At 40.9% G+C, this 22140-nt stretch overlaps 2 protein-coding genes across 2 annotated transcripts; one reads left to right on the top strand and one right to left on the bottom strand.

Annotated features, from left to right (window-relative positions):
- Positions 1 to 717: 717 nt before the first annotated feature.
- Positions 718 to 9536, top strand: LOC106089599 (maltase A3). The gene is made up of 5 exons (XM_013255490.2): positions 718 to 1818; positions 1894 to 2001; positions 7046 to 7389; positions 9206 to 9346; positions 9449 to 9536. The coding sequence occupies exons 1-5, from the start codon at positions 724 to 726 to the stop codon at positions 9513 to 9515; spliced, it is 1755 nt and encodes a 584-aa protein (XP_013110944.2). The 5' UTR covers positions 718 to 723; the 3' UTR covers positions 9516 to 9536.
- On the bottom strand, positions 9376 to 21655 carry LOC106089598 (maltase A3). Its single transcript, XM_013255489.2, has 5 exons — positions 21265 to 21655; positions 20293 to 21206; positions 14216 to 14667; positions 9801 to 9944; positions 9376 to 9739 (listed from the first exon to the last, which is right to left on the bottom strand). The coding sequence occupies exons 1-5, from the start codon at positions 21482 to 21484 to the stop codon at positions 9610 to 9612; spliced, it is 1860 nt and encodes a 619-aa protein (XP_013110943.2). The 5' UTR covers positions 21485 to 21655; the 3' UTR covers positions 9376 to 9609.
- Between the last annotated feature and the right edge of the window lie 485 nt (positions 21656 to 22140).

Consider the following 22140-nt stretch of genomic DNA (forward strand, 5'->3'; position numbering starts at 1 on the left):
ATTAAGCAAATGGGATTTTTGGGAGTAGGTGATGGTTCTATCGTCAGCTCCCTGTTCGTTAGGCTACGTTCAGACTCTTGTCGCTACGCTCCGCTGCTAAAAGACTAAATGTTCACTTAATGGGGCCAAGTTTTGTCCGATTCGGTCAATATGGGGTTATAGGCCCAACTAAGTACCGATATGTCTTTTTGAGCCCAAAATAATTCATATGCAAACTCAGTTAATAAGGGTCCATGGTGGTGGGTACTCAAGATTCGGCCCAACCCAGAACTTAACACATTTTTACTTGTTGTGTAAATATTTTACACTTTTTCTTATGAGAATGTATCAAATTTGAGCAACAAACAAACAAAATTTTTTTTTGATAAGGATCAATTAAAACTATGAAACTACAAATCATAAACTCAACCCAGTGGATGAGGAAGGGAGGAGCAATAATGACTAAATTGTTTATTTTCACAAACTCAAAAACAAAATACTCACAAAAAGGCATTGTGATCTCCCACTCAAAAAGTTAATAAGAGATGATTTAAAATGCACTTCCATGTCTTATGACAACGTATGGTTGAAACGCAATCAATGTGCTAGAAATTGTCTTTAAAAGCGCCACTCATTAAGAAATGTGAAAATAGTCTTATATTAGCAGCAGTGAAGTTTGAAGAAAGAATAAAAATTTTCAAGATGATCAAAATTTTAATGGGCCTAACATTGGGCCTGCTTTGTATGGGTCATATAGTGAATTTGGTGAAGGCCTGCTCGGGTAATGGCTCATCGAGTGACACCTCCTCAGTTTCCCCAAAAGATTGGTGGCAAACTGCACAATTCTATCAAATCTATCCCAGATCCTTTAAGGATTCCAATGGTGATGGTATAGGCGATTTGCAGGGCATTAAATCCAAACTAAGTTACCTCAAGGAAATCGGTGTTGATGCCACTTGGCTTTCGCCCATCTATACTTCGCCCATGGCTGATTTTGGCTATGACATAGCCAATTTTTTTGACATCCAAGAGGAGTATGGTAGTTTAAAGGACTTTGATGAGCTGATAGCTGAGGCCAATAAATTGGGTTTGAAAATCATCATGGATTTTGTGCCCAACCATTCGAGTGATGAGAATGTTTGGTTTCAAAAATCAGTGAATCGTGAAAAAGGCTATGAGGACTACTATGTGTGGAGTGATGGCTTTGTAGATGAGCATGGCCAAAGGCAGCCTCCCAGTAATTGGCTACAGGCCTTTCGAGGCAGTGCCTGGAAATGGAATGATCAACGCCAGCAATACTATCTCCATCAATTTGCTGAGAAACAGCCCGATCTAAATTATCGCAACCCCGATGTGGTGGCCCAAATGAAGCGAGTTCTCACCTATTGGTTGGATCGAGGTGTGGCTGGTTTCCGCATTGATGCCGTACCCTGGATGTTTGAGGCTTTGCCCGATGCCACTGGCCGTTATCCCGATGAGCCTTTGTCGGGTTATACCGATGACAAAGAGGAATCCGCTTACCTTTTGCACATCTATACCCAAGATCAACCGGAAACCATAGATATGGTCTATCAATGGCATCAACTCTTGGAAGACTATCAGCGAGTGCATGGTGGAGATACTCGTGTCCTAATGATTGAGACTTGGTCCAGCATTGGTGAGGTCATGAAAATGTTTGGCAATAAAACTGTGCAGGGTGCCCAGATACCCTTCAATTTTCAATTTATTGTTGCCGGCAATGATGATCAAATCAATACGGACTTACCTGCGCCAGGTTTTGTGAAAATCATTAAAAAATGGATGGATAACATGCCGGCAGGAAAAACAGCCAATTGGGTGGTAAGTTAAGGAAAGAAGAGGTTCGGTGTAGAAGAGCTAAGCGGAATTTTCCTTTTTTCTTGATTCGCATTGCAGATGGGTAACCACGATAAGCGCCGTGTGGGTAGCCGTTATGGTGAAAATCGCATTGATCTCATGAATATGCTGCAAATGTTTTTGCCTGGAATCAGCGTGACCTATATGGTGAGTTATGAGTTAATTCTAAGGTAAATGTGTGAAAGAAGCTCAAAATTAGAAAAAAAAAACCAAGAAAGATATAACTTAAAAAAAGAACATGTAGAAATTAGCTCGGGAACCCGCAACTATGGATTCTACCAAAAAGTTGCTTAAATGAGCATAGTTGCAGACTTTGAAGCTTCTAGGCGTCGTAGCAGTCAATGAGTGCAGTCCGATTCAAGTTTAAGCTCAATGATAAGGAGCCTGCTTTTTATAGCCGTGATCCGCAGTGCGACACCTCTCTGGAGAGAAGTTTTTACATAGTATCTCACAAATTTTGCCAGCATTTTGATAACAAACGAAACGACAGCTGAAAATTGTTTTTCTGATGGTCTTGCCAGAATTCGAACCTAGGCGTTCAGAGTCATAGGTGGACATGCTAACCTCTACGCTACCGTTGCCTCCATGTATGTTGGTAGTCATAACAAAATATTACGCGCAAATTTCAGCCAAATTTAATAATATTGGATTGCCCAAAAAGTAATTGCGGATTTTTATATCCAAATCGAATAATTATTAGTCCCATTAGAGGACAAATCGTTTGATGAGCTAATATGGGCGTCATATCTTAACAAGAACCGATTTGGCCCAATTTACATTCACATCTGACATGGTTAGGTTAGGTTTAAGTGGCAGTCCGCCATCAGACTCACTTAGACGTTTTCGTCCGTTGTGATACCACAGGAACAGAAGGAGGAAGATGCCTTCTAGTTCCCACCGTTGAACCATTCAGATCGCTTTAAAAAAGCCCCAAAAACTTGCGGATGTTCATATTCGCTAAATCAGACTGGTTTTCAAAGAAATGAGAACCTAAAGTGGAACTCCTTCTGACTGCCAGTGCGGGACACACACACAGAAGGTGTTCTATAGACTCTTCATTTTCGATGTCCTCACAGCTTCTGAAAAAGTCGTTTCTGGCAACCTTCAGTCTGTCAGCACGTTTTCCGATTAGACAGGGCCTGACCCTGTAAACTTAACTTACATGTCGCTAGCGGCATACCCACAGATTTCAGTATCCATGGAATGTGTAGGGTAGTTCACAGACTCTCAAGCTCATCCCCTTTACATTTCCCTGTGATATCTCTGTCGGCCCGGCACCCAGAACAGGTTAATTTTGAACTTTTCAGCCATCTCGTTGAGAGATCTGCGACGGCAGTCCTCTGGCCTGCACTGCCAAATCGTCTGCTCTTTTATTCCCCCTTACACCCAAACGATGCGGATCGTGCCCTCCCAGAGAAGGCCTTAATCTCCTTCTTACACTCCAAGACTGGTAGTGACTGCTCCTGGTTGTTGTTACCCTGATGGCCAATTTACTATCCGTAAAGATGTTCGCTCTCGACTTTCTCTCGTTAACACCACACTACCTCACGGATACCGTGATCGTCTGGATCTCCGCCTGTATGACGCTATTACGGTCAATCTGTTGAAAACAGATCTCAGTCCCAGGGTTCTCAATGTAGAACCCCCCGGCCCCCTCTGTCCTCTAGCTTGGATCCATTTAAGTAGCATGATCTTCTAGATGGAAATACCAGAGTTCCGTCAATCCAAGAAGGTGCCGCTGGCAGCAGTGCCTCGCACTCGACCTTAAGTGTCGTCTATGGTATCCGATCGGAAACCTTTTCCATTACTTCCAGATTTCCTATCGTGGCCTCGATTGGCATCTGCATTAAATATCGGTCGGTTTTACATGGGCACATGCTTTTCATTTAAGGGAGACGCAAGATCACTAACATCAGAGAGGAGGAGGTCTCCTCAAACACGAGTTCTGATCAAATAAGTAAAAGCGTGCTAGTTTCGGCCGGGCCGAATCTTGGAGGGCAAACAAACTTCTGTCAAACCAGCATAAATTAAAGCTTCTAGGAACCGAACTAGGACGACAGAGAGGCCGGTTTACATGGGAGCTTTATCAAGGTATAAACCGGTGGACAGTAATTGGCACAGCTGTTGGAAGTCATAACGGAACACCACATGCCAAATTTCAGCCAAATCGGACAAAAATTGGGGCTTGTCAGGGCTCAAGAAGTGAAATCGGGAGATCGGTTTATATGGGAGCTTTATCAGGTTATAGACCGATTCGGACCGTACTTGGCACAGTTGTTGGAGGTCATTACGGAACACCACATGGCAAATTTTAGCCAAATCGGACAAAAATTGCGGCTTGTCAGAGCTCACGAAATCAAATCGGGAGATCGGTTATTATGGAAGGTTGGTTTATACGGAAGCTACAATATATCAGGTTATAAACCGATTCGAACCTTTCTTGGCACAGTTGTTGCAAGTCATAACAGAACACTGCATGCAAAATCGGGTAAAAATTGCGGCTTGTAAGGAATCAAGCAGTCAAATCGGGAGATCGGTTTATATAGAAGCTACACCAGGTTACAGCCCGATTTAGACCGTACTTGGCTTAGTTGTTGGAAAACATTTCAAAACACTACATGCTCAATTTCAGCCAAATCGGACAAACATCCATATATTCCAAATATAGCCCGATCTTGAGATGCCATATAGGCTGTTCTCCCGATTTAGGGTCTTGGGACCATAAAAGCGCATTTTTTAACCGATTGCACTAAAATTTCGCACAAGAACCTATGTTAGGCTTTTGGACACCCGTGCCCTATATGGTTCAGATCGGTCTGTATTTGAATATACCGATCGCCAGATTTTACTCCTTGGACCATGCAAGGTACGTTTATTATCAGATTTCGCTGAAATGTGACACAGTGGGCAGTGCTAGGCCCTTCGACATTCGCGTTCAATGTGGCCCCCATCGGTCTACATTTCAACATAGCTGCATATAGACCGATCTCCTGATCTAAGGACTTGAGTCCATAACAGGTGCATTTATTATCCGATTTCACTGAAATTTGGCACACTGACTACTGTAAGGCTTTTTGATAGCTGCGCCCTGTATGGTTCAGATCGATTAATAGGTGGATATAGCTGCCATATATACCGATCTCCCGATTTAAGTCCTTGGACCTTAAAAGCAGCGAATTTGCTGAAAAGTGACACATTGAGCAGTGCCAGGCCTTTCGACATCGGTCTATATTTAGATATAGCTGCCTTATGTATAGCGATCTCCCGATTTAAGGTCATTGGCATAGTGACCTGTGTTAGGCTTTTCGACATCCTTGCCCAATATGGTTCAGATCGGTCTATATTTGGATATAGCTACCATATTTAGCAATATTCTATTTTAACAACTTCACCACTCGACTTTCGTGCCGTCTATATATAAAAATCATGTTTATCTCTGATCGTCGTAAAATTCTAAGGCGATTTAAAGATGTCCATGTATGTGTCCGTCAGTTGTAATCACTGTACAATCTCTAAAATTTTAAATATTGAGTTGAAATTTTGCACAGACCCGTATTTGTTTGAAACACAGGATAAGTTCTTTAATGGGCCAAATCGGACTATGTATAGACATTGCTTCCATATAGACCGATCTGGCGATTTTACATCTCAAGCCCGTAAAAGCAGTTTTTTTTTCCGATTACACTGAAATTTAAAACAGAAAGTACTAGAGGCTAAGATATTCAAATGGCCCATAGTGGATCATATTTACATATAGCTTCCATATAGACCGATATGCTGGTTTAGGGTCTTAAGCCCGTAACAGGCGAATTTATTTTCCGATTTCGATGAAATTGGAACCAGTGAGTTGCTTTAAGCCCCCCGATATCCGACTCAGATATGGTTCAGATCGGACCATATTTATATATAGACCGATTTGACGATATAGACCGATGTGACGATCTAGACCGATCTGACGATATAGACCGATCTGACAATATAGACCGATCTGACGATATAGACCGATCTGACGATATAGACCGATCTGACGATTTAGGGTCTTAAGCCCGTAACAGGCCCTTTTAATATACGATTTCGCAGAAACCTTTGACAGTGAGTAAATTGAATTCTCCCAATATCCGACTCAAATATGGTTCAGATCGATCGATATGCAGATATAGCAGTCATATAGAGCGATCTCCCGATTAAGCGCCTTGAGCCCATAAAAGCCACATTTATAACCCGATTTCGCTGAAATATGGTTCAGATCGGACAATATTTAGATATAGATGCCATATAACCGATCTTCCGATTGAGGGTCTTAAGTCCATAAAAACCGCAATTATTATCCGATTTCGCTAAAATTTTAATCAGTGAGTTGTACTAAACCTCCCGACATACGACTCAAATATGGTTCAGATCGGACTATGTTTAGATATAGCTGCCATATAAACCGATCTGCCGACTAAGGGTCTTAGACCTTAGTCGATTTCTCTAGAATTTGACACAATGACTTGTATTAAACCTACCTACCGTCATCTGAGCATATGGTGCAAATCAGGCTATATTTAGGTATAGCTGCCATATAGACCGATCTTCCAATTTATGGCCTTAATTCCATAAAAACGATTTTGTTGCCCGATTTCGCTGAAGCTGTGACTTGTATAAGATTTCTCGGGACCTCAATGAAATATAATCTATAGCAGCTCCCTATTTGCATATTATTATGGATATGGTAGTGGAATTGATGGAGTTGTTATAAAAGAGGATGGTTAATTTATCCATGGTGGTGGGTATCCAAAGTTCGGCACAGCCGAACTTATCACGTTTTTACTTGTTTGATCAGACCTCTTTCATAGACAAAATGGGATCGTTCCGCCGGGGGTAATCACATGTGTGTAGACTCCCATGTCTATTGGTTGACAAACACCGAGCAGTCACTTTGGTCCTGCCGCTTATCCGGTGGGCGTACCGGTTTGGGGCTTGTTCCTAATCTGTTCTTGTTACTCTTCAGCCACCTATCTCGTTCCTAGAACTTATCTGGAGACTAATAGCTTTGCTTTCTCACCAAACATCTTTAGTTTTCACCTATATCTAGAGTATCACAATCAACCAAACAATCCACCGAGCGAATTCATAGGCTACCCATATCTCTAGACTTACCTGTTTCTAGCCTTACTACAATAGTTTCCTATTTATGTTTTGTTTCTAGGGTGAAGAAATTGGCATGGTGGATTTAGATATATCCTGGGAACAAAGTGTTGATCCTGCTGCCTGCAATTCAAATCCTGAAATTTATGAAAAATTCACTCGTGATCCTGCTCGTACCCCATTCCAATGGGGTCCTGGCGAGAATGCAGATTTTTCTACAAATCACTCAACATGGTTGCCCATAAATCCCAATTATCTCACCGTCAATGTGGAAACGGAAAAAGTCAACTCCAAAAGCCATTTAAATGTCTATAAGGCTATGTCGGCATTGCGTCAAACGAAAACTTTGCAATATGGAAAACTACAGTATGGCAATGTGGGCGATAATATATTGGCCATCAAGAGGTAAGTAGGAGAAGTATTGAATGGAGTTGAATTCAACATTGGATAGAAATGAGGAAAAAATTTAAAAAATTTTATTTTCATAGAAAATTGAATTTCCTTTACATAGGAATTTTGGGAAAATTTTTAAACTGGAAATCGTTTGAAAAATGTGAAAAAAAATCTTTAAAATACCAATACTGTGGTGGTATTAGATGGGAGCTAGGTTGCCCAAAAAGTAATTGCGGATTTTTCATATAGTCGACGTTGACAAATTTTTTCACAGCTTGTGACTCTGTAATTGCATTCTTTCTTCTGTCAGTTATCAGCTGTAACTTTTAGCTTGCTTTAGAAAAAAAGTGTAAAAAAGTATATTTGATTAAAGTTCATTCTAAGTTTTATTAAAAATGCATTTACTTTCTTTTAAAAAATCCGCAATTACTTTTTGGGCAACCAAATATATCAATACGTTACGAGGGTTTCTTCCTACTGGGTACACGAAATGCTAAATACAGGACGAATTGGTTAGAATTTTTTTACAAAAACTTTAAAATTTGCAAAATGTGGCTGCACCTTTATGTGAAACAAGAATTAATATTGAAAAATAACTTTTTTTGACAAGACGTGTTTCTACTTGGTGAGTTCTCAAAATTACATGTAAGAAAATACATCTAAGAAAATGTTAAATAAAATATTGCGGGGGTGGTGGGGTTGATAAAAATGAACGACAAACCGAATCCACCAGTTACACTGTTGTAATTGGAGCAATTCATTGACTCTATCTCGGCAGTACCGGACCTGTCTGCTATCCCCATACATTCCATGTAGGGGTCACTAGCGCCATGCGCAGGCGGGATATGTCTATATTGCACGGTATGGTGTATTACGAAGGCCAATCCCTCACCGCCATTTCTTAAGCTATCCTTACGTAGCACATTGTAACCGTGACAACTGCGCAAGCTCCAGGTGTTGGTCAGTTTTGTCTCCTGGATCGCTGCGACCAATATGCCCCTCCGACTCATAAAGTCCACAATCTCATCGATCTTGCCATGAACTCCGTTGCAGTTTAACTGCAACAACGATACACTTCCCGGCACTGGCCTGGCAATATTTGCGCTGGGATGCTGCTGTTGCGTAAATTGCTGTACGGGAGAGGTCGGGGGGTCACATAGTCCGACAACGAGGTCGCAGAAAGCGACGATGACGACGCTTGTGACCCACCTGCTGCTGGCTATGTTCGCACAGCACCTTGCGACATAGCCAGTATGACTATACTCCCGTAGTGAAGTGAGGCTAAAGCAAGATCGGAAATGTACCCACTCCATGTACCGGTTACACCTCACCGGCCGATGGTGAAGGCGGTTCTGGCAAACCGAACAGAACCAGGGTCCGGGGTTCTTTTCAATCCCGGCACAGACCAGAAGCGTGCGGAGAAGGCACTCCGGGATGTGCCTCTTCCATGACGAAAAAAGACGAATACGTACACTGAGGCGGCAGCCCTTGACCATGAGGATTCCATCGGGTCAATCCGGTGCGTTCAACCGGCTGCCATGGGATTGTCAACTGTAGTTATTACAGTTTGAACATATTTTCCCGCCGAGGTCCATCAAAATGGTTTCAGAAATTGGGTAGGTTACATACGGGTTAGGTATAGGGTTACATACATACGGGGTAGGTATAGGGTATTATATACATACGGGGTAGGTATAGGGTATTATATAGCCTGCACCGCCCGACTTTTGCCCTTACTTACTGTTTTTTACTTATTTTAACGTTACCTGGAAAAACAAACCACTCTCTAGCGATTTGAAATTCATTGCATCACCATCGATTCTTGCAGATATCTACCAAATGAAAAGACTTACATACTGTTGGCCAATGTTTTGGGCGATGCCAAGTCAGCGAATGTAACGGATGCGATTAAGGCCACTGGAAGCTACAAAACCAAAATAGCCAATACGATATCAACAAGAAAGGAAGGGTAAGTTGTCAAAAATAAATGAGAATATATAAAAAAAATTATTTAGTAATTATTTAACTTAACCACTAAATTGAAACTCGTTACAATTTATTTCTATTCTAGGGACCTGGTCTCTCTAGACAATTTTGTTCTCAGTGGCTATGAGGCAATCATAGTGGAAACGGATTAAATTTAAGAAATTATAATTTTAGAAAAAAATTTTATAGTTCAACTACGACACTAAATAATAGAGAAAACAAAATAAAGTGTAATATGGCAAGAAATTAGTTATGAGTTTGTTCTTCAGCCGTGTAGTATAAATAATAACCAACTGTAGTATCTAGTCTTCCCGGAGATTTCAAAATAACTGCTTCCTTGGGCTGTAAAGTCACTGAGTTCGTTTTCAAGCGATCACTGTAAAAGAAGGATAAGTAAGAAAACGATTTCAAAACAAAAAAAAATTAAATCTTTTTACCCCCTTTTAGCCTTCGACTTATCGGTGACCACCTCGTAAACCATTTCCTCTGGGATATTCTCAAATGCCTCTTTTAGATTAAATGTCTCGACTTCATTGAAGATATTCATAAGGGTCACATAGGTAAATTCCTTTAAGAGAGTTCTTAAATAAACAAAAAATATGTTATTTTAAATTTTTTAAAAATCTATTACATAATGAGTAAACTATCTACACGCAAACAAATAAAACGTTTGGGAAATTCTTACGACAAACAAAATACTTTTGTCACGAAGTTTTGCTTTTATTGTAACCATATAACGTTTCACTTCAACATACGAAACGTTAGCCATAAACGTAGTATTATTGAACGTAATTAAATTTGTTTATTGTAAACCCTTTAGCAGTTTCGGTAAAAGCACCTTCCTTTTGTGGTAAAACCAAAACCTCTCTGATTGCAAAAGTGCTTCGATAGCTGCAAACGATTATTTGTTTACCGTACCTATAATTAGTTTCTTATGTCTCTCCTACTAGAAACAAGAGTGAGTATTTGGGCGTATATACCAGCGGTTTGCTAAAATACTGCCTCTATCGTACATTACAAACAAACAATGCGAATCGGTAGTCTCCACAGATGGCGTTAGTCTCCTTGCTACACTCCAAGACTCAACGTGTCCCTAGCGTTCTGGTTGTTATTGCCCTGAAGATGTTAACACTTGGATTTTTCCAATGCGAGTGTGTTTTATTGCAGCGAGGAGTTTGGAAGTTGTGCTAATGGCTTCGAACGTTAAGACGAAGACAACGGCCTGGCTCAGCCGAATTTTTTACTTTAATTTTGTATTTATTCTGGAAGACAAATGTCAGATGCACCTTACCTCAAAATTTCAGGCGGATACAAAAACAAATAACAAAATTAATGGATTTCAAAAAAAGGCCTATGTCAAATTATTTCCTTCTCCCGTAAAGTAACAAAAAATCTAATTAGACCCATTTTATATGAAAACACAGTTATGCCTTCGCACATGTAGGGTCTTTGTCTCCTAATGGAGGTGGTCTTTGCAAAGTAGTTCGTATGACTGATCTACTGCACCGATATCAAACAAGACCACGAATGAAAATGCACCCACATCCGATCACATCCTCATACACCCAACGATGATGCATGCGGTATTGGCAAACAAAACAAAACCAAGGTCCGGGGTCTTCAATCACGGCATGGACCAGAAGCATACGGAGCAGGCACTGCTTGTCCCATTACGAAAAAAGGCAAAACACTTAGGCGGCAGACCCTAGCCGGCGGGTATTCAATCCGGTACCTAGAACCGGTTGCCATTACGAATGCATATCGCGGCAAAACTGCACTTTATAGGGCGTACACCTCGATTTCACTGGAATTTGGTACGCAGGCGTGGTTTAACCCCAGGAACATGAATCTGAAGTCCGTTTTTGAGGCAAAGGCCCTTGGACCACTTGGGGCCAAAAACCTACTCTTGGGGAAAGGCTTCTAACTGGACAATGTGGGTATCAAATGAAAGTTATAAACGAGTAGGTTACGAATATGGAAAAACATGACTAAAAATTGGACCCAGGAAGGACCTACGGGATCTTGAGAGTTTTTAACCCCCTTAACCCTAGGCAATATGGGTATCAAATGAAAGGTACAAAAGAATAGATTTAAGATATGCATTAAGCTCTTAAATATTTCTAAAAACAAGTAAAAAGGCATTAAGATCGGCCGGGCCGAACTTTGGATACCCACCACCTCGGGAATATATATAAATCCACTTTCGTCACAATCCGGTGAAAATTGGATAACTTATGCACCCAAATTCGGCACGGACATTGAGTGGTCTAATTTATATGTCAATATTCAATTCTGTAGAACAAAATATTGGTCTCTTTTGCAGACATATCCAATTATGGACCGATCTGAACCATATTAAGGTCGGATATCGTGAAGCTCAGGAAAGCTAACTGTTTTAAATTTCAGCGGAATCGGGTAATAAATAAAACTTTAATGGCGTTCAGACCCCTTATCGGGAGATCGGTCTATATGGCAGCTATATCTAAATATAGCCCGCTCAGAACCAAATTTAGGTCGGATATTCGGAGGTCTTAACCTACTCACTGTATCAAATTTCAGCGAAATCGGGTATTAAATAAATCTTTTATTGGCTTCAGACCCCTTATCGGCAAATCGATCTATATGACAGCTATATCTAAATATAGTCCGATCTGAATCATATTTCGGTCGGGTTTCAGAAGGCTAAAAATAACTCATTGTTTTAAATTTTAGCAAAATCGATTAAAAAATAAAAATTTTATGGGCTTCAGACCCTTTATCGGCAGATCGGTCTACCTGACAGCTATATCTAAATATAGTCCGATCTGTACCATATTAGGGTCGAATGTTGGGAGGCTTAAAGCTGCGCAGTATTCCAAATTTCAACGAAATCGTATAAAAATTAAAGCTTTTATGGCTTTTAGAACCTTTATCGGGAGATCGGTCTATATGACAGCTATATCTAAATATAGTCCGATATAAACCATATTTGGGTTAGATGTCGGAGAGCTTAAAATAACCCACTGTTTTTCGGCGAAATCGGGTGATAAATAAAGCCTTTATGAGCTTCAGATCCTTTATCGGGAGATCGGTCTATATGGCAGCTATATCTAAATATGGACTGATCTAGTCCATATTTAGGTCTGATGTCGGGATGCTTAAAATAACCCACTGTTGCAAATTTCAACGAAATCGGGTAATAAATAAAGTTTTTAATGGTCTTCAGACCCTTTATCGGGAGATCGGTCTATATGACAGCTATATCTAAATATAGTCCGATCTGAACCATATCATATTTTCAATGTAACACCCATATATAGCCAAAATTACTGTACGTCGGTTAGGATTGTGAATGGGCATATCGGTCGATATTTAAATAAAGCTTTCATATAAACCTATTTCTAAATTTGACTTCTTGAGCCTATGGAGGGCGGAATTATTATCCGAGTTTGCTGAAATTTTGCACAATGACTTTTCCAATGCTTAGCTTACGTTCCAAGTATGGTTCAGGTCGGCCAAAAACCTGATATAGCTCCCATATAAATTGACCTCCCGATTTTATTTTTTTAGCCTCTAGAGGGCGCAATTCTTATCCAATTTGGCTGAAATTGTGTACTATGACGTCTTCAATGACATTTAATGGATGTACCAAGTATGGTTTGGATCGGTATAAAACCTGGTACAGCACCCATATAAACCGATCTACCGATTTTACTTCTTGAGCTTCTAGAGAGCGTAATTCTAACCCGATTTTGCTGAAATTTGGCAAAGTCACTGTATCTAGGACCCCTAACAAACGTGTGAAAAATGGTCTTATTGGGTCCATTAACTGATATAGCTGCCATATGAACCGATCTCCCGATTTTACTTCTTCAGCCTCTAGAGGGCGTAATTCTTATACAATTTAGCTGAAATTTTGCACACAGTGACTTCTTCTATGCCCTCAAATATACGTGCTAAATATGGTTTTAATTGGCCCATAGCCGGATATAGCTCCCTCATAAACCGATCTCCCGTTATTACTTCTTGGGCCCCCTTAGGGCTCAATTCTTATCCGATTTGGTTGAAATTTGGCACAAGATGTTCAAGACAATAGTAGTCTTGAACATCTAGGCCAAGTATGACCCGAATCGGTTTATGAACTGACAAAGCTCCAATATCATAGCAATTCTTATCCATTATCCTTTGTTTGCCTATAAAGAGATACCGGGCAAAGAACTTAACAAATGCGATCCATGGTGGAGGGTATATAACATTTGGCCCGGCCGAACTTATCCCGCTTTTAATTGTTTTTTTTAATACCTATTACATTTGGGAAGACCAATTTAACATTTCTCAAGACCCCTTAAGTCCTTACCAGATCCAATTTTTAAACATGTTCGTAATCTACTCGCCAATACCTTTTATTTGATATCCATATGCCTAGGTTGGAGCATTTTCCCCAGGGCTGCATTTTTTGGCCCTAGGGTGGTCCAGTGGGCTTTGCCCCAAAAACGGACTTCGGATTCGTGATCCTGGAGTCAAAATTAAAGTAGGCGCCAAAAATCGGGGGTGTGCCATATAAAATGCAGTTTTCATCGCCACTCCTAAAAACCTTAAATTTGAGTTACACATAGCCGTGATCAGACTATATGTCCTCTTGGCCAGTTTTGGTTATACAGAGGCCACAAACACACTTGATCCCACATTTAAATGTTAGATACCCTTTTCAATTGAGTTCCATGTTGTCATGATCGGTCCACTGACATTTTGAGGTTTGAAAGTGGGACAGCCCCCTAGCCCGATTTTGTGCGAATTTGACAAATCTCTTTAGGATCCTCTCAGTTCTTCAAAAATTTCATCAAAATTTCAATGTTATTTTTTTTTAACTCACCTCTTAACACCCAATACATTTTGTTTCAATGCCTTCACTTCAACTTTTCCATGTTTCATTGTGGGCTCCCCTCTCAATTTGTGCAGTTGTTTGAAAATATTCAAATGACTCAATGGATTCGAACGCTCCTTCTCAACATTTACTTCGCGATACAATGGTGAGATGGGCAACCATGTTTTGTTTGCTTTAGAAAATCCCGCTTGAAACGCATCGCTCCATTGGAAGGGAGTACGTTCCGGATCACGGGATAGAGATTCATACTTGTCAGGATTTGAGTTACAAGCCGAGGGATCAACGGTGTCATTCCACGAAATCCAAACATCTGTCATGCCTATCTCCTCACCCATATAGGTCACACTGCAACCAGGTAAGGTAAAGGTAAGCATATTCATCATATCTATGCGATCTTCACCAAGGCGAGAGCCAATGCGATTTTGGTCATGATTTCCAAGCTGAAAAGAGAAGAAAAAAACAAAAAAAAAATGGTTGCAGGAAAAACTTTATAATTTTTATATGCCGAGTCCGTGAATTTCTAAGACGATCAAGTGATCTCCCAGTTTCATTCCATTTGAGTTAAAGCTTTGCAATTTGTATTCTGCTATAACCTCCTCATCCATGGCAGCTACACCTATTTGTCATTTTTACCTTCACGACGTTTAAAGATTCAGTTTGCCCACTTTAAATTCTCATTGACATTGCACAACTATTGCTACAAATGTTTAAGTTCTAGCCCATCAATTTTAGAGCTTCCTGTCATAGTTGTTGTTGTTTTATCTAAAACACCACAAAAGTCATTATTAAATCCTAATCTACTCTCTCTCTTATTAAGCCTCTTTCATCCATTATAATGGCTAGCCCAATAACTAAAGCAACCCGTGAGAGCCTGTCCTCTGCTAAACCCGCAGCAACAGCAAGAGAAATTAAAAGCAGCAGAGCCAACAGCAGCAGCAGCGACTCACATGTTAACAACAGCTGTTATTATCTCAACGTCCACATTTGCGGTTTAGAAGTTCGTGCTCTTGTCAACACTTGGGCTTCTCTCACTTACATCAACCAAACATTGACTGATTGTTTAAAAAAATCCAATGCAATTGGCGAAGGAAAAAGTGCCACTCTGCAGACATATGATCAACGTCTACTCGAGTGTATGGAATTATGTGATATTGATATATGCTACAACAACAAAAATACTAAGGTTTCTGCCTTAGTTATGGCATTTCTAAGCGAACAACTGATACTTGGCATGGATTTTTTGCAACAAAGGCTTTGTCAACTTAATCTGGATATCAATGCATTGGTTGTTGATGAGAATGCAGAAAATATGAATGAGGCAATATCAGCGCTGTCAGTAGAGATGATACCGGAAACTATTATGGAAGAGCCCATTGTGCAGCAAACAGCCAATCAGTTATTCGAAGGAATTGTCTTACGAAAACCCAAAAAATATCTGGGTCCCTTACAATTTTTGATTCATCGTGAGGGTTGGCCTATGCTAGAGATAACAATGTTGAACGAATCCTATGCTCTTTTGCGTTCAATGGGATATGAGAAAATCATAGCGATGGAGTAGAACATGCAATTTTATTTTATTTATGTATGTAGGTATATTACAATACAAGCTGTAGAATAGCATTTGTTTTAAGGTTTTTAAGTTAAATTAAAAAAAAAGTATTTTTAATAAAAACATAAAAGTAAAAAAACTCTTTAAAAACTTCCAGACACATTAAGGAGTAGGTGGATGAATTGGGATTCTCATGCGTAAGTACATGGAACAAAGTGGCACAGGGTACACCAAAGGGGGTCATCTTATCAGCACTCTTGAAGGATTTTGAGACCATCTGCTACGCAAACGATACATCAAAGGGTCTTGGAGGTGACATACTACTGAGCTATACCTACGCGTGTGAATGTAAGCCCAGAGAAGACTGAGATCTGCCTGTTGACCAGGAAGACGAATTTGGGTCAATTTGAAGCGCCACGCTTTCTCAAAAGAACGGTTTAATTAGCCTACAAGGTCAAAAACTTGAAAGAGGTTTCGGTTTGTATCAGAGAACTGCATGAGACCCAAAATTTGGAACTAAATAGCAACTATGGTCAAAGCAATTGTTTGTAACGCATGCTACCTAAAAACAAAGTTAGCTAGAAACACACGTACATATACAATAGAGTGAGAGATGACTTAACTTTTTAATAATGGTTCAGTGGATGTGTTTTTCAATTTGGTCAACGGACGCCGTGTGTTTTTTGCAAATGAGCACCACTCAGACGAGTGCCATAGGAACATAGGAATAGATATGAAGTGTTGTTGAGCGTCATAGATGTACTCCGTTGTTTTTTGCACTTGCTTTTTTCGTTTTGGAAGAGTATTGCTTTTATCAGTGACGTACCTTCTGACTCTCTTCGTCTATTCAAAAGTGAAAGACTTACTTCAATTTTTTAGCCAAGCCATTATAAAGCACGAAAATCAATTTTAGCTCTTATAACTTTGAAAGGCAGCTGTGTGTTTGTCTTTTATAAAGTTGCGGTCAATGTGAGCCCTCGTGCGTATTGCTTAAAATGCAAAATATGACTTGCAACCATTTTGTGCTGATTGGCAAAAACACTTACAATAGGACTGAATTTAAAGACTGTTTTATGTTTTGGTCGTTGAGAGTCGTATGCGTCAACAACGATTGCTGGTATTAGGTGTGAGCGTGCCATTTGCTTCATGGCTATTGTGTGCACTTATTTTTGATGTGGCTTACTGCTGTTTTCTTGGTTTGGATACCTGTAGGAGACACTTGAAATGGAGTGTGAAGCACTGCTCCCAGCGACTCGGTTTTGAATTGAAAGAACTCTGGTATTGCCATTTAGAAGATAAATACCTGCATTATTCAAAGTTGGAGAACAAAGAAGGCCTGGGGGTCTTAATTGGCGGCACAGCGGCAAAGAAGTGTTTTCGGGTGCCTGACCTTAGCACGATCTTTCGGGCCGTATTATAGTCAGGCAGATGTCTGGAAAATAGGCAGAGTGATCCCGCTCCTGAAGCCTGAAAAGAACCCGAGTTCGGGGGAGTCGTACAGACCGATTTCCGTTCTCTAACGAGTAGCAAAGACGCTTGAGGCAATACTCCTCCCGAGCCTCGTAGGAGAATTTCCACTCGCCGAGCATAATCATGGATTCCGAAGACTGCATAGCATAAAAACTGCTTTGCATGCCATCACCGCACATATTTGCCGTGGCTTCAATTAGGTCAGGCCATGTGATAGGACGGTCCTCGTGGCACTTGACCTGTCAAAGGCATTCGCTACAGTCAGACATGCCAAACTATTTGAGTACATCGCCAACACGTCCCTCCAGAGAGGCCTGAAATGCAAACTATCTGTGTGGGATATGAAGTCCAAGCACCGTAGATTGAAACAGGGAGTTCCCCAAGACGAGGTGATATCTCCGGCACTGTTTAACCTCTAGCTATCCTCCATTACACTCCTCCAGACGGCATAGAGATCGTAGCGGACGATTGTAAAATCATGGAAACAGGCCCCTACCCATTGTTGACATCTGCGATAGGTTGAACGTGTACCTCAACGAACTCAGCCTCATATTTTGCTGCAAGAAATCTGAAGATATCTGCTATCAAATCTTCAGCCACATTGTGAGGTGAATGCTGAGCTGACAGTGATGGTCGATGGAAAAATGATTCCGACCATCAAGTGTCCCAAAATACTTGGTGTCACATTTGACAGCTCTTAAAAATTCTCCTCACATGCCACAGCAATTTGCGATAAAGTCGAAAGTAGAAAAAAGATCCTCAAGTCACTTGCCGGCATCAAATGGGGTGCAGTCAAAGAAACCTTGTACATCAGATACAAAATAATTGGCCGGTCTGTGGTAAGTTATGCAGTGCCAGTGTGGTCTCGTCAGCTCTGCGACACGCAGTGAAATTATATTCAGATCTGTCAGAATGCCGCCCTTCGAACTGCGACTGACAGTTCTCATGTGAACCACCTCCATCAGGAGACAAAGATTCTACCAGTGCGAAGGCAAAACTACATGCTGTCAAAGCAATACCTTTAGGGATGTTATCGCAGAGACCTTTCAAATCATCATCTTGGGGATAGGTATTCACCGCCCAGAAGCCTTAAGGTAGATCTATATGATCTAGAGCCTGAGGTTCAGCGCTATAAGAGAGAACCTCTAGATCAAGCTTCATATAATGCGGGACTAGACAACATTCATGCAGACACGGTAGCAGATGCGGTAAATGGCTACTGGTTGAATGTCCTCCTTTGAAAACGATCGCCTCCCGTTGCGCCTGAAGAAATTGATCGCCCCCGGCAAACTAGATAAGTACTGGCTCAATTACGTTCCGGCAGATGCAGTCGCCTCAACTCCTACAGAGCAAAGATTGATGCAAACGTGCAGGATGTACGTTCCGATTGTGACCAGGGATCACACGACAAACATCACCTGTTTAACTGTCAAGCCAGACCCACTCGACTCAGACCCAGATTCCTCTGCACGCACCCCATCTTAGTCGCAGAGTTCCTGGATCTGGCCACTTAACAGAATCAAGCAGACGAAAGATAGAACACAACAAACAGCTACAACAAAAACATCAACGGTCTTGCGGACGAAGATCCAGGCGATCACGGAATGCGTGAAGTGGAATGGTGTTAGCGCGAGGACATCGAGTGCCAACATCTTTACGGACAGTGTACTGGCCATCAGGGCTCTATGAAAAGGTCACGAAGAATATTGGAGTGTAAGAAGGACATTGACATCTTTTCCGAGAATGGCACGATCCGTTTCGTTTCAATGCCAAAACCGCTGCGATATAAGGTACAAAAGAGCAAACGAATTGCCCGTAAGGGACACGGGATTGCCATCAATAAACTTGGTGAATGCGAAACCTTTCTGTGCGACGCATTCTTACACAGAAAACCAACAACTTTTGTAGAAAAAGTAACGACAAAATTTGTTAATTTTACTGCAACAATTTTTTTTAATCTCAACGACCCAAAGTAAAAATTTGTTTTGAAAGGCACTCTCTTCAGCAACAATCATTATTGGGAAGCAAACAAAACCATTATACAAACTAGCCCAACACGTTCTTGCTTCGTTGTGGTGGTTAGTTTTATTTCCTTTGTTCGGCTCGAGCTGCTTGTCACGTTCGTTTGCCGCTGCTGCTCTCGGGCTTTTCTCCGGCACTCTCTTTACCATTGGCCTTAAAAACAATTTTAAAAATTTCCCGCGGAAATTGAACTCATCATCTCATGCAGAGGTATGCACGTAAGACGTGAGTAAACACGTAAGCGTGCGTGAGCGTTATTTAATTAACATTATTCGTGAGTGGGCGTGAGTCACGACTCACAACCCTAATCACGACTCACAACCCTAATCACGACTCGCCAGAAAATTACGAAATATCACGACTCCTTAAAAAAATCACGACTTAAGGCCAAACAGAATGCTTTGTTTTTGAGTGTTGCGTTGGAAAATCCATCTCTGCAAACAAATCGCACAGAAACAACGCGTAGACAGAAGTATGTCGAATAAAATTATGCCCTTCAACTAAATTAATTTTGTATAAATTTTTAGCAGAATCCTTGATGGTGGGTTCTCAAGATTCGGCCCGGCCGAACTAAGCACGCTTTTACTTGTTTTGGCTAGGTTTATGATGTTTCCGATGTATGTATTATACGTCGGAAATCTATGTCATATACGTCGTTTCCGACAGACCATCTCTGGTGTTGGGTATCCAAAGTTCAGCACGGCCGAACTTAATATGTTTTTAATTGATTTCACTGGAGTATTGCAAAGGGTCATTCTGGCTTCCGAATGGACTCACCTTTCATAGTGAGCTTCCCATTCAGTCTAAATCTGAACCTACTAATTACTGTACAAAACATATGATTTTTTTCAAAAGCCGACCATATTTTTCGCTTTATCATATCAAGAGTTACGAGTTATTCTAATTCGTAGCTTGGACACATTATTGTACGACTTTCTCAAACCCCGGACTATTCCATGACCCCTACGCAAAATACCCAGATTAGTCATTACGACAAGGTGAATATCAGCCAAATTCTACTTACCACCCAATTTGCCGTTTTACCCTCAGGCATGTTCTTCAGCCATTTGTTAATGGTCTCAGCATAATTGAAAGCATTCGAATTATTACCCAATTCTTCAATTATCAGGAAATTAAATGGTATCTGGGCACCCTCTCTTGTACCATTGCCATAGTACTGCATGACCACATCCAAGGGCGCATAACTTTCGGTCATTAAAATACGATCTTCACCACCATATTCTGATTTAAAATCATCCAAAACTTTACGAAACATGTAGACCAGATCAATGGTCTCGGGTTGATTGACGGTATAGATGTGATCCAGGTAACCATAATCGTCTGGGTCATTGACCGAGGGATTACGAGGTTCGTCGGGCCAATTGCCATTGGCATCTGCATGCTTTTCAAAGATGTGGGGAACAGCGTCCACACGGAAGCCAGCGACTCCCTTGAAGAGCCAGAATTGCAAGACCATCTTCATGGTGTCCCTCACCAAAGGATTGCGATAATTCAAATCTGGTTGCTTCTTTACAAACTGATGCAGATAATATTCCTGCCGCTGCTCATTCCATTCCCAGGCGGAACCACGAAAAACGCTTACCCAATTTGTGGGGGGATGGCGAACGCCATCAATCATTTTGCCCGGATGCCAAATATAGAAATCCTTGTAGAAAGGGTGGCCACTGGCGGATTTCTTAAACCACTCACACTCATCACTGCTGTGATTGGGTACAAAATCCAAAATTATCTTAATGCCCAAGCGATGGGCTTCCTTCATGAGAGCCTCAAAATCGGCCATGGTGCCAAACAAAGGATCGATTTCAAAGAAATTCGCAATATCATAACCAAAGTCGGCCATGGGTGAGGTGAATATGGGTGACAACCAGGTGGCGGTAACCCCGATCTCCTTCAAATACGATAGGTTTTCGGTTATACCTGTAAGGTAAGGAAATTAATTTTAAACTCTTTTTCTTTAACGCATCCCTTGGATTACCTTTTAAATCGCCAACCCCATCCCCATTGGTGTCTTTAAATGACCTTGGATAGATTTGATAGAATGAGGCTGTTTGCCACCACTTGGATTCTGCCTCATAATCGTCCAGCGATTTATCTGTGGTCCATTGCACAAAATCAAAATGTGGATGATAATTTGGAAACACGCCAGCCCATGCCACTGCCAGCATGCTGCTAATTAAAAGTATTCGCTGCCACATTGCGGGCGTTAGATAGTTGACGCTACGCTCTATATCTGCTACTGCTGTGGGCGCTTTCCTTTGTTTGTGTTCTCTGCTGCTGTTTTTGTTTGGTTTCTTTTATTTTTGTGGATTTGGCGACAACATCGCCTGCTGTATCGGCTAGCGGTTGTTTATCTTGCAAGAGCCAAGTGTCAACTAAAAAAATGCCAAAAGAAAATAATTTTTTCTTCTCTCACATTAACAGCCTAGTGATCAAACCATGCGTGAAAGAGCGAAAGAGAGAGGGAGAGAGAGAGAGAGTGGGTATGCAATAATAACAGTTCAATTGGTTTATATTTCACTCTCGGTTTTTGTATTTGCATATTGTATTTTACAGTGGTCCGCAGCATAGGAGGAAGATACAATGGAGCATTTTAGGAATTTGTAAACATGCCAACCACAATTCATTCTGCCTTTTCGGAGATGTTTCTATGTGAAGGCCATATCTATTTACAGACCTATCTGGTTGACATTTAGTGAACTTTTATTTCGCGTACCAACTTTTAAACATATCGTGGAAAAATTAAGGCATATATGGGCCTAATTTTTATGGGGGCTATACGTAAATTCAATTTGTGTTTGTTTGTCGGTTTGTTTGTTTGTTCCGTGTAGACTCAAAAACGGCTGAACCGATT

The sequence above is a fragment of the Stomoxys calcitrans genome, chromosome 5 (genome assembly GCF_963082655.1).
Source record: "Stomoxys calcitrans chromosome 5, idStoCalc2.1, whole genome shotgun sequence".
NCBI classification, from domain to species: Eukaryota; Metazoa; Arthropoda; class Insecta; order Diptera; family Muscidae; genus Stomoxys; species Stomoxys calcitrans.

What these genes read in the sequence shown, in the direction of transcription:
- LOC106089599 (XM_013255490.2), top strand. Translation starts at nt 724, where the DNA reads ATGGGTCATATAGTGAATTTGGTGAAGGCCTGCTCGGGTAATGGCTCA. An exon ending in GAATCAGCGTGACCTATATG is followed by an intron (nt 2,002 to 7,045) that starts GTGAGTTATGAG and finishes TTTTGTTTCTAG; the next exon opens with GGTGAAGAAATTGGCATGGT. An exon ending in ATATCAACAAGAAAGGAAGG is followed by an intron (nt 9,347 to 9,448) that starts GTAAGTTGTCAA and finishes TTTCTATTCTAG; the next exon opens with GGACCTGGTCTCTCTAGACA.
- LOC106089598 (XM_013255489.2), bottom strand. Translation starts at nt 21,484, where the DNA reads ATGTGGCAGCGAATACTTTTAATTAGCAGCATGCTGGCAGTGGCATGG. An exon ending in AATGTATTGGGTGTTAAGAG is followed by an intron (nt 9,945 to 14,215) that starts GTGAGTTAAAAA and finishes TGTTTATTTAAG; the next exon opens with AACTCTCTTAAAGGAATTTA. An exon ending in AAGTCGAAGGCTAAAAGGGG is followed by an intron (nt 9,740 to 9,800) that starts GTAAAAAGATTT and finishes CTTCTTTTACAG; the next exon opens with TGATCGCTTGAAAACGAACT.